Below are 15168 nucleotides of genomic sequence, written 5' to 3' on the forward strand. Positions count from 1 at the left end.
CGAGTCCTCGAACTCGATATCGACCGTATTGGTGGTCCTACTCGCCGTAGGACCCGCTTGATTATGAGTAAGATTGACGCGATTAAGGATCAATATGTAACTTAATACTACAACTTAATGATACGGAATCGAATTTTATCTATGTGCACTTAATACTACGAAACCTAAACTACTATATACAAGCGAGCGCCAAACAGTATATATGTAGTATATGTATACCTATAAATATTCTCTCTTTGTAATTGGCGCAGTATTAAAAGATTTCACATATTTTTTTTTAAATAAGTACCACTTGTTATTTAAGTTTTTTTGAGGTAGATATCATTTGGATTGAATAAAGAAACAATTTTGTAATATAATAATTTTGTTAAGAAAAATTAAAGCTACTACCACCTAGGTTAGAATAGATTTTATTTATCTTTTAATTTAATAGATACTACTTGTTATTTAAGTTTTTTTGAGGTAGATATCACTTGGATTGAATAAAGTAACAATTTTGTAATATAATAATTTTGTTAAGAAAAATTAGTAAATATCTATAAAAGGTCGAACCTCATCGATGACCTTGACCTTGACATATGTTGTCAAGGTCACCCTCCTGAGTGACCTTCAGAAGGTTTTAGCCGGCGGTCGTTATTCGTTAAAAAGTTATTAACAAAGAAGTTTGAAAAATATAGCAGCTATTTTGAGTATTGAAAGGCATAAACGACTAATATTACGTTTTTTTTTTAAAGAAGAGAATACTTTATTTCACGAGAAAGTCGCTACTTTACCAAAACACAACATTTAAAGCAGTAAATTGTTGATAAATTAAAGTCTTTTTGTTAATGCAGTGAATACTTTATTTCGCGAGAAAGTCGCTGCTTTACCAAAACACAACATTTAAAGCAGTAAATTGTTGATAAATTAAAGTCTATTTGTTAATGCAGTGAATACTTTATTTCGCGAGAAAGTCGCTGCTTTACCAAAACACAACATTTAAAGCAGTAAATTGTTGATAAATTGAAGTCTTTTTGTTAAAGCAGAGAATACTTTATTTTGCGAGAAAGTCGCTGCTTTACCAAAACACAACATTTAAAGCAGTAAATTGTTGATAAATTAAAGTCTATTTGTTAATGCAGTGAATACTTTATTTCGCGAGAAAGTCGCTGCTTTACCAAAACACAACATTTAAAGCAGTAAATTGTTGATAAATTAAAGTCTTTTTGTTAAAGCAGAGAATACTTTATTTCGCGAAAAAGTCGCTGCTTTACAAAACACAACATTTAAAGCAGTAAATTGTTGATAAATTGTATATTGAATATATGTGAGTATTGGAAGGCATAAATGACTAATATATATGTCGAAATAGTTCACGCATACACTTTCCACGCGAAACGAGGTGCCACATGGGTTTGTGGCGTGCTTTACAAGCTCGTTTATTGTATATCGTCACAAATATTCACACAGATGATCAACTAACTTATCTTGTTTAATACCACCTCTACTTAAACGAGCTTGTAAAGCGCGCCACGGACCCATGTGACAACTCGTCTCGCGTGAAAAGTATATGCGTAAACTATTTTGACATATATATTAGTCATTTATGCCTTCCAATACTTACATATATTCAATATACAATTTATCAACAATTTACTGCTTTAAATGTTGTGTTTTGGTAAAGCAACGACTTTTTCGCGAAATAATCGCGAAATAAAGTATTCTCTGCTTAAAAAAAAACGTAATATTAGTCGTTTATGCCTTCCAATACTCAAAATAGCTGCTATATTTTCCAAACTTTTTTTGTTAATAACTTTTTAACAAATAACGACCGCCGGTTAAAAACTTCTGAAGGTCACTCAGGAGGGTGACCTTGACGACATACTGCTCACAGCTCTCCTTTGCAGGAGAGCTCTAAAGCCGGAGCTGTGCTCGTTTGTCCGCGCGTGTGTTTGACACACGACGGACGTTCGGGCGCGTGTCGCGCTCGCTCTCTCGGGCTTGCGACCGAACGCACGAAGCGTGGGGAGGCCCACGGAAGGTATACTTGTGATTCCCGGGGCCTCCCCCAAAAAGCGCTGTGAGGGATATTCGAGGGGTTTTTGGTGGGTTAAAGTCCCACATAACCGCCCTCCCCACCCTGGGAGAGGGGGTATCCGTGTGGATTTCCCCCCGTTATAAAAAAAGGTCAAGGTCATCGGTGAGGTTCGACCTTTTATAGATATTTACCGAAAAATTAAAGCTACTACCACCTAGGTTAGAATAGATTTTATTTATTTTTCAATTTAAAATTAATGATACTACCACTTGGTTTTTTTTCGAGCTAACAACCACGCGTGTACTTGGCGCCTTTTTTAACCTTTTTTGAAAAAGGTAATTTTGTACTGGTATCATGCATTTTGTAGTGTTACGCATCCTCTTCTAAAAAGAGCATGTCGTCGATACTCGAATCTATCGAAATATTGTTGTCGCTTTTCCGCAATGCCATCAATCGCGTTGCTCGATTCGGCCGTCTGTAACCGTAGAAGTAAGAATCGAACAACACGATTAGTCGAAACCTTACTGTTACGTTCTACGAAAAGTGTGTGTGCCCTGCTTAAGTCATAAAAGGCTATTATATGTACATATATACATATATATATATATATATACATATATATGCATATATATACATATATATATATATATATATATATATATATATATATATATATATACATATGTATATGTTACAGTTAAAACCCGAAATCCGTCAAAACTAGAATTGACCGAGTGCTTTAGTATATTCGCGTTCTAACTGAAAAAATTTAATTAAAACTAGAATTAACCGACTGCTTTAGTAAATTCGCGGTCTAACGTGTTTCTTTTACAGTCAAAACGCGAAATCCCTTAATCGGCAATGCTATACATAATACATGTGTTACGCCCAAACACCGAAATCGCTCAGTGAGCGAAAAAAACATCCATAACGCGATATGTGCATTTGAGAAACGTCCACGACGCGTTCTGCATAATTTGCATGTACTTTAAGTTATAAAGCGAGGTCCACGCTGCCTACAGTTGGATGTGGGTGCGGGAGGGGGGGCCGAAGGCCCCTTCTTGCACCGGCCCCCGCGTGTGTGTGTGTGTGACGCGCTTTAAAAGTATTTAAGTGTTTAAAGCGCGTCAACTAACCCATGTAAGTTAGTGACGCGCTTTAAACTCTTAAATACTTTTAAAGGGCGTCACACACACACACACATACGCGCGGGGATGCAAAAGGGGGGCCTTCGGCCCCCCCTCCCGCACCCACCTCCGCCGGTAAGCAGCGTGGACCTCGCTTTATAACTTAAAGTACATGCAAGTTATGCAGAACGCGTCGTGGACGTTTCTCAAATGCACACATCGCGTTGTGGACGATCAGCACCGTCCACAACTGTACTGACTTGCACGACTGCACGTATTAGACAATTGACAAGCGCGCCGGCGACACGTTAGAACGCGAATTCACTAAGAGCAATCAGTCAATTCTAGTTTTAACTAAATTATTTTAGTTGAAACGCGAATTTACTAAAGCGGTCAGTTAATTCTAGTTTTAACTGAATTATTTCAGTTAAAACGCGAATGTACTAAAGCATTCGGTCAATTCTAGTTTTAACTAAATTCTTTCAGTTAGAACGCGAATTACCGAAAGGGCTTAGTTAAAACTAGAATATTTTACGTCCATGACCACGACAAACATCTCGTTTTCTGCCGTCGGATTTTTCATTGGGCGCGTTCAGCAGACACAACTGTTGCACAATTGTTGAGTTCGTCTTATCAACACTCTGCATTGATTGGTTGGTTCTAAAAGTAAGAACCAATCACGTTCGATTGCTACTGAGCGGCTTGGTCTGCTGAACCATTATGCATCAAAATTATCATCATCGCTCATCGCACCGTTGCTCATCACATCGGCCGCATTCAGGAAACACAACTGTTGAGTGAGCGGTCAGTGATTCTTTAATATCAAAACAGGATATCTAAAGTGAAATGAGAATGCGTTATCTCTTTCTCTCGGCAGTAACAAAAAATTTAAATATATATATATATATATATATATATATATATATATATAATATATACATTTACTTGAGATAATTATTCATCATTGAAAAAATTAATAATTATTCTCCACTAATTATTAATTTTCAAATGAGTAGTAATTCATTTTTGACAAACTACTAATTATTTTAATAATATAATCTACTAATTAGAAAAGATCTACAATCTAACGAATTACCAAATTTTAAGTAATGGATAATTTACTTTTACCTAAATATTAATTTTTTAGATAAGACGCGAATTATGCGGGAGATGTGACCCGAAACGGAGATAGAGAGGATACAGTCGGAGTATGACGCTCAATTAAATTGGATTTTTCATAAACACTTTAAATACACATTTTATATTTAATTAATACATCCGAGATACCTTTTACATTAGCGATATACATTAACAATAAAACTTACATTTAGCGAATATAATTAATGAATCTGAGATATACATTTTACACTAGCGATATTTAGACCTAATAAAAATATGTGCTGCATATATAACATGCAATTTATTCTTGCTCATGTACAAAGTAACGTAAGCCACGCAGAAATTATAGATAATGACAGTACGGGTACAAAATCGATTTTGTAAAGCGCAAACGAAAGTCAGAGCCTTGCAGTTTTTTATTAGTTGATTTTTTGACACGTGCAATTCTTTGAACGCGTCTTCCAACGAGATTTCATTTTTTCAATATTCCTCCGGCATAATGGTATATATTTTCACCATCATTAACCTCAGTGCTGATTCAACTTTGATATCTAGAAGGCTCTTCACATATGTCCACAATGCATCTTGCCAAGACGATGCTATCTGTAGTAGTAGTCGGACATTGCCGCAAAGACTTGCGTATATGGCACGATAGAATACACATGCACGGAAAATATTTCTCTATTTTTATTTACATATAACAAACAGTTAAGTCTATAGACACAAGGAAAGAGCGGGCCTCTGTTCACATTTGACGTTCACGATGATATTCGTGTTATGCACAATGCTTCTGTCGAAATCGAAAAATCACATGCCGGAAAAGTTTTACTTAGGTATTTATCATTAAAAGAATACTTTGTATAATTCTCTTTTATGTTATTTTTTTATTTTTCTTATTAGATCATGGTACAAGAGGAACAAACACATTTTTCCAGCGAGTAGATGGGAACCTTTTGATCCAACGAAAAGTTACGACAAGTATACAGTGTCGGTTAAAAATCTGATAAACTTAGATTCAACAAATTGTCCAATTTTGTTTAAAGGATTCAGATTCAAAAAATTGTAAATATTATAACCAGATAAATAACTTTTTTTCATCGTACAATTGATATATACATATATATATGCATATATATTGTAGCTACATTGTATTTTTAATATATATGTATATATATTGTAGCTACATTATATTTTTAAAGACTGTGATTTTAATTCAGTTATATGATAATATTTAATTCATTTACTCGATTATGTAGCTCTACTAAATTACAGTCCTTTTGTTCCGTAATTTTCGGTGAATTATTGCGATCGCGGATCAATAGCGTGCCAGTGACGCTATCCGTCAGTCGCCCTCTAAAGGGATTTCGCGCCGCTCCCCGCGTACACCCTGACCGAAAAGCTTCTCCCGACGCGTATCGATCCGTCATGCCGGGATCGCATGATCCCGGAAACGCGAATGATTAGTCGATACGCGTCGTGCAACCGAAGGCTCCCGAAACGGGCCCGCGAAGGACCGCGAGAGCTCCGGTCTCAGTTAGTTACGACAAGTACTTCGGTTCACGAGGTGGTACACCGCCGTGCATCCGTAAATCGTTCGTCCGTTCCACGCGGCCTTACACACCGTCGTGCACACGGACTTACTGCTCAGCAAGAGCACCGCTAATTGCATCGCCGTTAGTGCGTCCGCAGAAATCCTACCTCGCTACCGCGAGTGGAGAACAACGCGTACAAGTCGCCCTGCGCGCATCGCCATTGTCCGCTCGATCATCGAGATCGATCCGACCATTTGTGAACTATCTCGCGTCTTGTGTTACGAGCGAATGCGACTACTGTAAAACGCCTTTCGTGCGTCAATCGAGTGCAAGACATAGCGCCTTCAATTTGCCTGCGCCTCCGCGCCCAGCGAACAGTATCGCGTCACGTGATACGCGCACCGAGCCCACATCGAATCACGTGCTCGCAGAGTGTCGCGCTCTCTCAAAAGTGCGTTAACAAAACCTGTACAATATTAAATTGACTCAAATATTTTTTGTGCATTACACAACGAAACTAAAGTGTCCGTTCCTCATTGCACACCGGATCCCTGTTGGGGTCGACTCGGCAAATTCTTACGCTAATTGGCGCGCCGGAGTTACGCCCGGAATTAAAACGCCAACATAATTTCTGGTCCTTCGAGCCGGATCGGCGTGCAACTGCATCAGTCAACGGACACCGGTCTATATCGGAAGCGAGATGGCAGAACAATTGGGAGGTCAACCGCAACTCCAAAGAGTGATCAAGCGGTATCTTGATAATTTCAAGAAGCTCGGGCGAGGCAACCTGACGCCAGCGAAAATCCGTTCGAGGATCTCAGCTCTTAAGGAGGCGTGGAGCCAATTTGTGGATGGCCACGCAGCAGTGGCCAGGACCATCCCGGAAGACGTTCGAACATCCCTTTCCTACTTCAAGGACAACTACTTCGAGACGACGAACAACGCCTATCAAGCTGCCCTGGACTACATGTCGGAGTGCCTGGAGGAGTTGGAGCCGGTCGTGAGTCACAACCAATCATTCGCCGCATCAACGATGCGCACGGACGCTTCTGCATTTTCGCTTGCACACCTTCCGCGTATAAGTCTTCCTACATTCTCGGGGGAATTTTGCGAGTGGGAAGCGTTTCGAGATCAATTCACCGCTTTGATTATAGACAATCGCAATATGTTAGACGTAAATAGCTTACAATATTTGCGTTTTTGTGTGAGAGGTGAAGCCAGCGATGCCATACGCAATCTGGCTTTAACTGACGCGAATTTTAGTTTAGCTTGGAAATTGCTAATATCGCGATATGATAATCGCTGTCGTTTAGTACATGATCATATCCACGCTTTGCACACGCTTCCCCAAGCGACTTCTGATTCCGCAGTGGCTCTCACCGCGTTACGCGATAAAACGAACCTAGCGATACAATTGTTAAAAAACCTCGGTCGGTCTGTTGATACATGGGACGACATTTTAGTTTATTTAGTCACGCAAAAACTTGATAGAGGCACACGTAAGGCCTGGGAATTGAAACTTGGCGATACTTCAGAGTATCCCACATACGCTCATCTTGATAAATTTCTTATATCGCAAATACGTGCGCTCGAGAATATTCTTCCGGCTTCGTCTCCTGCCAAGGGCAATAAACAGAATTCCTCAGTACAAGCTCACGCAGCTAACGCGTGTTCGAATAAATGTCCCATGTGTCAAAAGACGCACTTTTTGTCCGCGTGTCCGGACTTTCACAATAAAAGCGTCGCTCAATGGCGTGATCTCGCTAAGAAATATCGTTGTTGCTACAATTGCTTGAGCACGCGGCACACTCGTGATGCGTGTTCAAGCAAGAACACATGCCGTCACTGTCAACAGAAGCACCATACATTGCTTCATGCTACCGATGTAAACAACACTAGCTCAACGAGTGAGAGCTCACCTTCATCCACGGACTCAAAACCGCAAACAAATGCCGCGATAACTTCGCATCTATTGTCTCACACTAGCTTTTCGAAATCGAATATTTTATTAGCTACAACCTGGATTAAGGTGAGCGGGCTCAACGGTCGACATAGTATAGTCCGCGCGTTATTGGATCAGGGTTCCGTTTCTACTCTGATCACCGAACGGTTAGCTCGGCGATTGCGTTTACCGCGTAAGCGCGTCTCCGTCTCTATCACCGGGATTGGCGAGACGGCTGCCACTGCAGGCAGCGCAGCTAAAGTTCACGTGTCAGCGCGTGACGGCACGGGCCCGTCGCCCTCCGTCTCCGCTCTTGTTCTTAAGTCGCTCACGACTTATATTCCGCAACGCGTTCCGGACATAACGAAATTGTTGTACATTCGCTAACTTCCGCTAGCTGATAGCGATCCGACTAGCGCAGCGCCGATTGACGTAATTATCGGTGCTGATTTGTATGGCGCGATCTTACTTCCGGAAGTCCGTCATCGCGCCCCTCATGAGCCCGTTGCTCAAAACTCAAGATTCGGATGGTTCCTGTCCGGACCAATGCCGATGCCGTCGCAGTCACGCCCGGCTCGCATTCACATGCATCACTGCCAATCCGCTAATCGCCGCGTTAATACGCGACACTCATATCCGCGCCCTCCACGCTAGGCCACAGGTGATTTAGCATCTCCTCAGCGCGAAGCATTGAAGCCTACGCGCGCGTCGAACGATCGAAGATAATTGTTCATCTTAGTTTAAGTTGTTTCAGCACTCGCAGTGCTCCGAAGGGCGGGCGGCTCGAGATCGACAACTCTTCACGGCGGGCGGCGCCTGCTTGTTGCGAATTGTTATTCGCGGCGGGCGGTTATGTTCCGTAATTTTCGGTGAATCATTGCAATCGCGGATCAATAGCGTGCCAGTGACGCTATCCGTCAATCGCCCTCTAAAGGGATTTCGCGCCGCTCCCCGCGTACACCCTGACCGAAAAGCTTCTTCCGACGCGTATCGATCCGTCATGCCGGGATCGCATGATCCCGGAAACGCGAATGATTAGTCGATACGCGTCGTGCAACCGAAGGCTCCCGAAACGGGCCCGCGAAGGACCGCGAGAGCTCCGGTCTCAGTTAGTTACGACAAGTACTCCGGTTCACGAGGTGGTACACCGCCGTGCATCCGTAAATCGTTCGTCCGTTCCACGCGGCCTTACACACCGTCGTGCACACGGACTTACTGCTCAGCAAGAGCACCGCTAATTGCATCGCCGTTAGTGCGTCCGCAGAAATTCTACCTCGCTACCGCGAGTGGAGAATAACGCGTACAAGTCGCCCTGCGCGCATCTCCATTGTCCGCTCGATCATCGAGATCGATCCGACCATTTGTGAACTATCTCGCGTCTTGTGTTACGAGCAAATGCGACTACTGTAAAACGCCTTTCGTGCGTCAATCGAGTGCAAGACATAGCGCCTTCAATTCGCCTGCGCCTCCGCGCCCAGCAAACAATATCGCGTCACGTGATCCGCGCACCGAGCCCACATCGAATCACGTGCTTGCAGAGTGTCGCGGTCTCTCAAAAGTGCGTTAACAAAACCTGTACAATATTAAATTGACTCAAATATATTTTGTGCATTACATAACGAAACATAACGAAAGTGTCCGTTCCTCATTGCACACCCGATCCCTGTCGGGGTCGACTCGGCAAATTCTTACGCTAATTGCCGCGCCGGAGTTACGCCCGGAATATTAAAACGCCAACACCTTTGAATCTGAATCCTTTAAACGAAATTGGACAATTCGTTGAATCTAAGTTTATCAGTTTTTATCTTTCTTCCTATTTTTATCCGACACTGTATATGGGACATTCCATGTCAACCGGAACAGCGCCGTGGCCAAAATTTGAGTGGGTTTAAAAATTTTTTTTAGGGTGCAAAATTTATGTAAACATATAAGCTTTCGAATACCGAGAGCGCATTTAAAAAAATTCAAAATGGCGGCCTTAGTATGGCGCCTAGAATGCAGAGAGTCACATAATAAAAAGTTATAACTTAAAATTTGTAATTGAAAAAAATATGGTCGTATTCTGCGTCAAATTTGAAGTATAAATGCCCTCTTGCAATTTTTTGATATAACGCATCTTTTTCGAGATAAAAATTTATTAATATCGAAATGCTGATTAAACTTGGAAGACACGTAACTTGTGCACGTGATAGTAGGTTTTGGGGTCACTGAAAACAAATCTGATATGTCAGGTGTGTGTGTGTGTGTGTGTGTGTGTGTGTGTGTGTGTGCGTGCGTGCGTGCGTGCGTGCGTGCGTGCGTGCGTGCGTGCGTGCGTCTGCGTGTGTGTGCACGTGCATGCATGCGTGCAAGTAATTGGCCACGTATAAGAACCGAGAAAAATACTAAAAGGCGGTCTATTACGGGAGATACTAATACTGCACAGTAGTCATCGGTTCTGTCGCTGTTGAGTACCTAAAAATTAATAATTGCTTACTTTCATTCACTACACAAGCGTGTGAATTCTGAATTTTCGGTACAGGGGGAGCATTGGCAAACCTGTTTGACAGAGACTTCTTAACTTTGTTATATTCTCCCTTACTGTAGTAAAAAAACGATATACTCTGAAATTTGCCTTTTGCCCAATGGAAGAGATCATGTGGTGTTAAAATAGCTTCTGTGGACTTTGCTTGAAGACTTGCACGCGTAGCTTCCCTTTTTAAAATAGCTCCTACACCATCACATGCTCCTTTTCCATGCGCAGTTGCATGAAAATGCCATTCTGCCTCAATGTCAAAATCGTCTTTATGATGTGCGAGATTACACATTTGATAACGATTTTTATAGTGTTGTTTTGCACCATCCATTACATAGATTATTTTATAGGCATTGGGACAGAATTTTTTAATCTCTTGCATTAATTGTGTACACAGCAGTAGTGTCGTGTGTCGTGCACTCCGAAAGAAACACAAAACTGTGGTGCGCTGTGGTGCGCGATGTAACGGATGGTGCAAAACAACACTATAAAAATCGTTATCAAATGTGTAATCTCGCACATCATAAAGACGATTTTGACATTGAGGCAGAATGGCATTTTCATGCAACTGCGCATGGAAAAGGAGCATGTGATGGTGTAGGAGCTATTTTAAAAAGGGAAGCTACGCGTGCAAGTCTTCAAGCAAAGTCCACAGAAGCTATTTTAACACCACATGATCTCTTCCATTGGGCAAAAGGCAAATTTCAGAGTATATCGTTTTTTTACTACAGTAAGGGAGAATATAACAAAGTTAAGAAGTCTCTGTCAAACAGGTTTGCCAATGCTCCCCCTGTACCGAAAATTCAGAATTCACACGCTTGTGTAGTGAATGAAAGTAAGCAATTATTAATTTTTAGGTACTCAACAGCGACAGAACCGATGACTACTGTGCAGTATTAGTATCTCCCGTAACAGACCGCCTTTTAGTATTTTTCTCGGTTCTTATACGTGGCCAATTACTTGCACGCATGCATGCACACACACGCAGACGCACGCACGCACGCACGCACGCACGATGCGCACGCACGCACGCACGCACGCACGCACGCACGCACGCACGCACGCACGCACGCACGCACGCACGCGCACACACACACACACACACACACACACACACACACACACACACACACACACACACACCTGACATATCAGATTTGTTTTCAGTGACCCCAAAACCTACTATCACGTGCACAAGTTACGTGTCTTCCAAGTTTAATCAGCACTTCGATATTAATGAATTTTTATCTCGAAAAGGATGCGTTATATCGAAAAATTGCAAGAGGGCATTTATACTTCAAATTTGACGCAGAATATGACCATATTTTTTTCAATTACAAATTTTAAGTTATAACTTTTTATTATGTGACTTTCTGCATTCTAGGCGCCATACTAAGGCCGCCATTTTGAATTTTTTTAAATGCGCTCTCGGTATTTAAAAGCTTATATGTTTACATAAATTTTGCACTTTAAAAAAAATTTTTAAACCCACTCAAATTTTGGCCACGGCGCTGTTCCGGTTGACATGGAATGCCCCATATATACTTGTCGTAACTTTTTGTTGTATCAAAAGTTCCCATCTACTCGCTGGAAAAATGTGTTTGTTCCTTTCGTACCATGATCTAATAAAAAATAATATAAAAAAGAATTATACAAAGTATTTTTTTAATGATAAATATAAAACTTTTCCAGCATGTGATTTCTCGGTTTCAACAGAAGCATCGTGCATAACACGAATATCATCGTGAACGTCAAATGTAAACAGAGGTTCGCTTTTTCCTAGTGCCTAATCGCAATATTACATACATTAAAATAACATGCCAACATTGTAATATTGCTTTATAAGTTTTATCATTTTGTATCTTTACCTTAGTTACAATAAAATCGTAAAACGTATTCCTGCAGAATCTTGCTGTCGGTGATCTGAGGATAGCCAAAGTCCAGTAACTCCAGGAGCTCATAAATAACGACAAAGTTGTCCCTTATAATTTTTCTTGATACACGTCTGATGGCATAATCTGGCATAAATGTGAACTCATTTTGTAATCATTTTGCGATATCTGTAATCCAAGTATAAATAATATAAAATAAAATTAATTTGAAAGTCAATTAAATAAAATCAATACCTTAGTAATAATCTACAAACTCTCGATAAAATAGCACAACTCTTCGTAATAAAATAATGATCCATTGATGACTGCTAGTGGCGGTAATGTCCAAGATGATACGTTCTGATTTCTAGCTCATTCTTGCCTCAATTCTTCCCTAAGTTTATTTTCCTCCTCATCCCTTTCCCTATACACGTAAAACACAAAACACAAATTATGAGATCCGATTATATAGAGATCATAAGAAGATTGAGATCATGATAAAGATCATAAGAAGATTGTAAGAAATTACTTGTGGGTACCAGGATTCATAAGATTTTGTAAGAAACCGATAAACTAACCTATACTACGTTTACACGAGCGTTACTTCTGTAATAATTTACGATAACTTACGATGCGATAATTCATCCGCGTAAACGGGAGATTTATAGTAATTTATAATAACTATGATGATATCGTATAAGTACTACAGAAGTATAATACTCACGTAAACGTAAACTACTATTAATAATTAAAATCATTCAACTTCTTGATCACTTAACTCAATTCACGAAACATGGAATTCTTCACATGTATTTATACGAAACGAATATAAGAAATATAAAACTCACCAACTGTCAATCAACATTATCAACCACGACGTTAACGATCGCCGCATAAATTACGAAATGAAATGTCACCGCACACGCGGAGAAGAAGTAATACATAATGTTATATGTATATAAACGTAAACTATTATAATTCCTGTCACATGCACTTAATCGCGTAAAAAAGTCACGGTCTCGCTTCGCGTCGTATAATAATAGGATAATTACATGTAAATAAAACAATTACCTTAAATCAGAAAAAATATTAATCGTCGCGTCGCGTAAAGAGTCACGGTCGGTATCGCTCCGCGCGTACCTGACGCGAGACACTACCGTGTTAGGTTAAGTGACTGTGACAGCGCGCTGAACGCACTGTCTGCACTGCACTGCACTGCGCGCAGTACACACACGTATACATATGTATCGATACATATCGAAACTGGCGATACTAGCGCCGCCAGCCGCCAGTGTCAAAAAAGTGAAAGTGACATTTTTCTGATATTGTTATGACCCGGCGCACTTAGTCTGATGCCCGGCGAGAGGGCAGGCGGCGATCACTCCGGGGCGGGGCGTTCACCTCGTGGCGCTGGCCACGTTAACCGCGCACTTCACTTGTCGACTCTCGGCAGGGAGCCGAGGCCGTGGCCACGATCCGCAGTCCGTCGTCCAAAAAAAAGAGAGAGTCGTGGTAGGCCGTCTATGAGAGGATCCCGAGATGCTCTGGCTGAGAAATCACCGAAACATAGCGTTCCTTGCAAAAGTTCGATTCGTCTAGCAAGCGCTGCTCAAATACACGTCCGTCTTGCACGAGAACCGGAAAAGTATTGTCATGGCGAACTCGCGAGTACCGAGATGAGCATGCGATCTTCCGGGCTGATCGATGTATCGACATCGACCAGTCGAGAGTAGCCTGTCGAGCCTAACTCTGATTGGTCAGCTCGAGGCAATGGCCGCTCGTGACGCGGAATGATATTCTCCGAACAGATATATATATGTTATATAGTAATATTTATTAATGCTTCACCTTCTGGTGCTTACATAGCAGTTTAGCCTGCCAGACTTTACACAACTAAACAATACATTTGTCATATCCTGTTTCCTATATATGTTATATATATGTTATATATTGAGATGAGAGCGGTTGACGTAGACGTATCTTAATAAAATTTTCATCACATTTGGACTTTGCGTCGCAATATCTCCGCTCGTAGGGCACATAGCGGAAAAATAAAAACACCCCCCCCCCCCCAAGTCGACCCCAAGCTATCGATCAAGCCTACTTAGAACTTGATCCGTTCACTCGTTATCGAGATCTCAACATCTCGGGTACTCGCAACTCGTGCGTTCGCGTAAATGAGTCACGGTGCGTCTCGCTCCGCGCGTACTTGGCGCGAGACACTGCCGTGTCTCTCGATAAAAAAAAATTATATCTGAAAAAATCAAAGAGGCACACTGTGTCACAACCAACAACGTAGGGCTACGTCAACTGTCTTTCGCTGAATATTTTAAAGATGTAGAGAGATAGTGTTATGAAATAGTGACAGTTGACATAGTTCTACGTTGGTTGTGGCACAGTTGCTACTGTGCCTCTTTGATTTTTTGTTCTAAAAATTTTCCGATCTACTCTCGTATTTTACAAATATTTTCAGTAGTATTATATTATATTAACAAAAATATATATTTATATAAATTTTTTGTACAATAATAGAAGATTGGAATGGGATAATTATGAAGCCACATTGATAAGAAGAAAAGTAATCGAAGTTAGAGAAGTCACCAATGAAGTTCGTGAAGTACTGGAAATTTCTGATCGTGTTGTACACCTCGAATTTGGCTTCAATCATTTAGTCGTCATCACACCCATGCAGTGCCATGTGTACTCTGTGACGAATTGGAATACACCGGTGATATTTAACTTAAAGAGAAGTACCATCTCTGCTGTATTTCTTGCAGAAAAGTAAGTTATTAAATGTATAATTCCAAATAACACATCCAATGGATCAAAAATGTAATTGCACACCCAGTTTTCTTACAATAACTTTATTCGAAGGAATAATACATAAGTACGAATTGTATCCATAAAGCAATTTATTATATACAGTATATGTAATAAGTTACTTATGAACACAATTCCTAATTATGTATTATTCTTTTGAATAAAGTTATTGTAAGAAATCTGGGTGTGCAAATACTTTTTTGATTCACTGCAGAATAATTAAAT

General features: G+C 40.8%; 1 protein-coding gene across 6 annotated transcripts in view; it reads left to right on the forward strand.

Annotated features, from left to right (window-relative positions):
* The window catches only part of Oseg5 (intraflagellar transport protein Oseg5), a 237411-nt gene extending 222486 nt beyond the window's left edge, over positions 1-14925 (forward strand). For 4 of the 6 annotated variants that reach the window (XM_071782394.1, XM_071782393.1, XM_071782391.1 and 1 more), the window contains one exon: positions 14656-14817. In XM_071782394.1, the coding sequence (XP_071638495.1) occupies positions 14656-14673 (18 nt within the window). In that variant the 3' untranslated portion in view covers positions 14674-14817. Of the gene's footprint in view, positions 1-4291; positions 4352-14655 lie in introns of those variants that run through there. The other 2 variants (XM_071782398.1, XM_071782395.1) reach the window with 2 other exon arrangements.
* Positions 14926-15168: the final 243 nt, after the last annotated feature.

Source organism: Temnothorax longispinosus, chromosome 6, assembly GCF_030848805.1.
Source record: "Temnothorax longispinosus isolate EJ_2023e chromosome 6, Tlon_JGU_v1, whole genome shotgun sequence".
Classification (NCBI taxonomy): domain Eukaryota; kingdom Metazoa; phylum Arthropoda; class Insecta; order Hymenoptera; family Formicidae; genus Temnothorax; species Temnothorax longispinosus.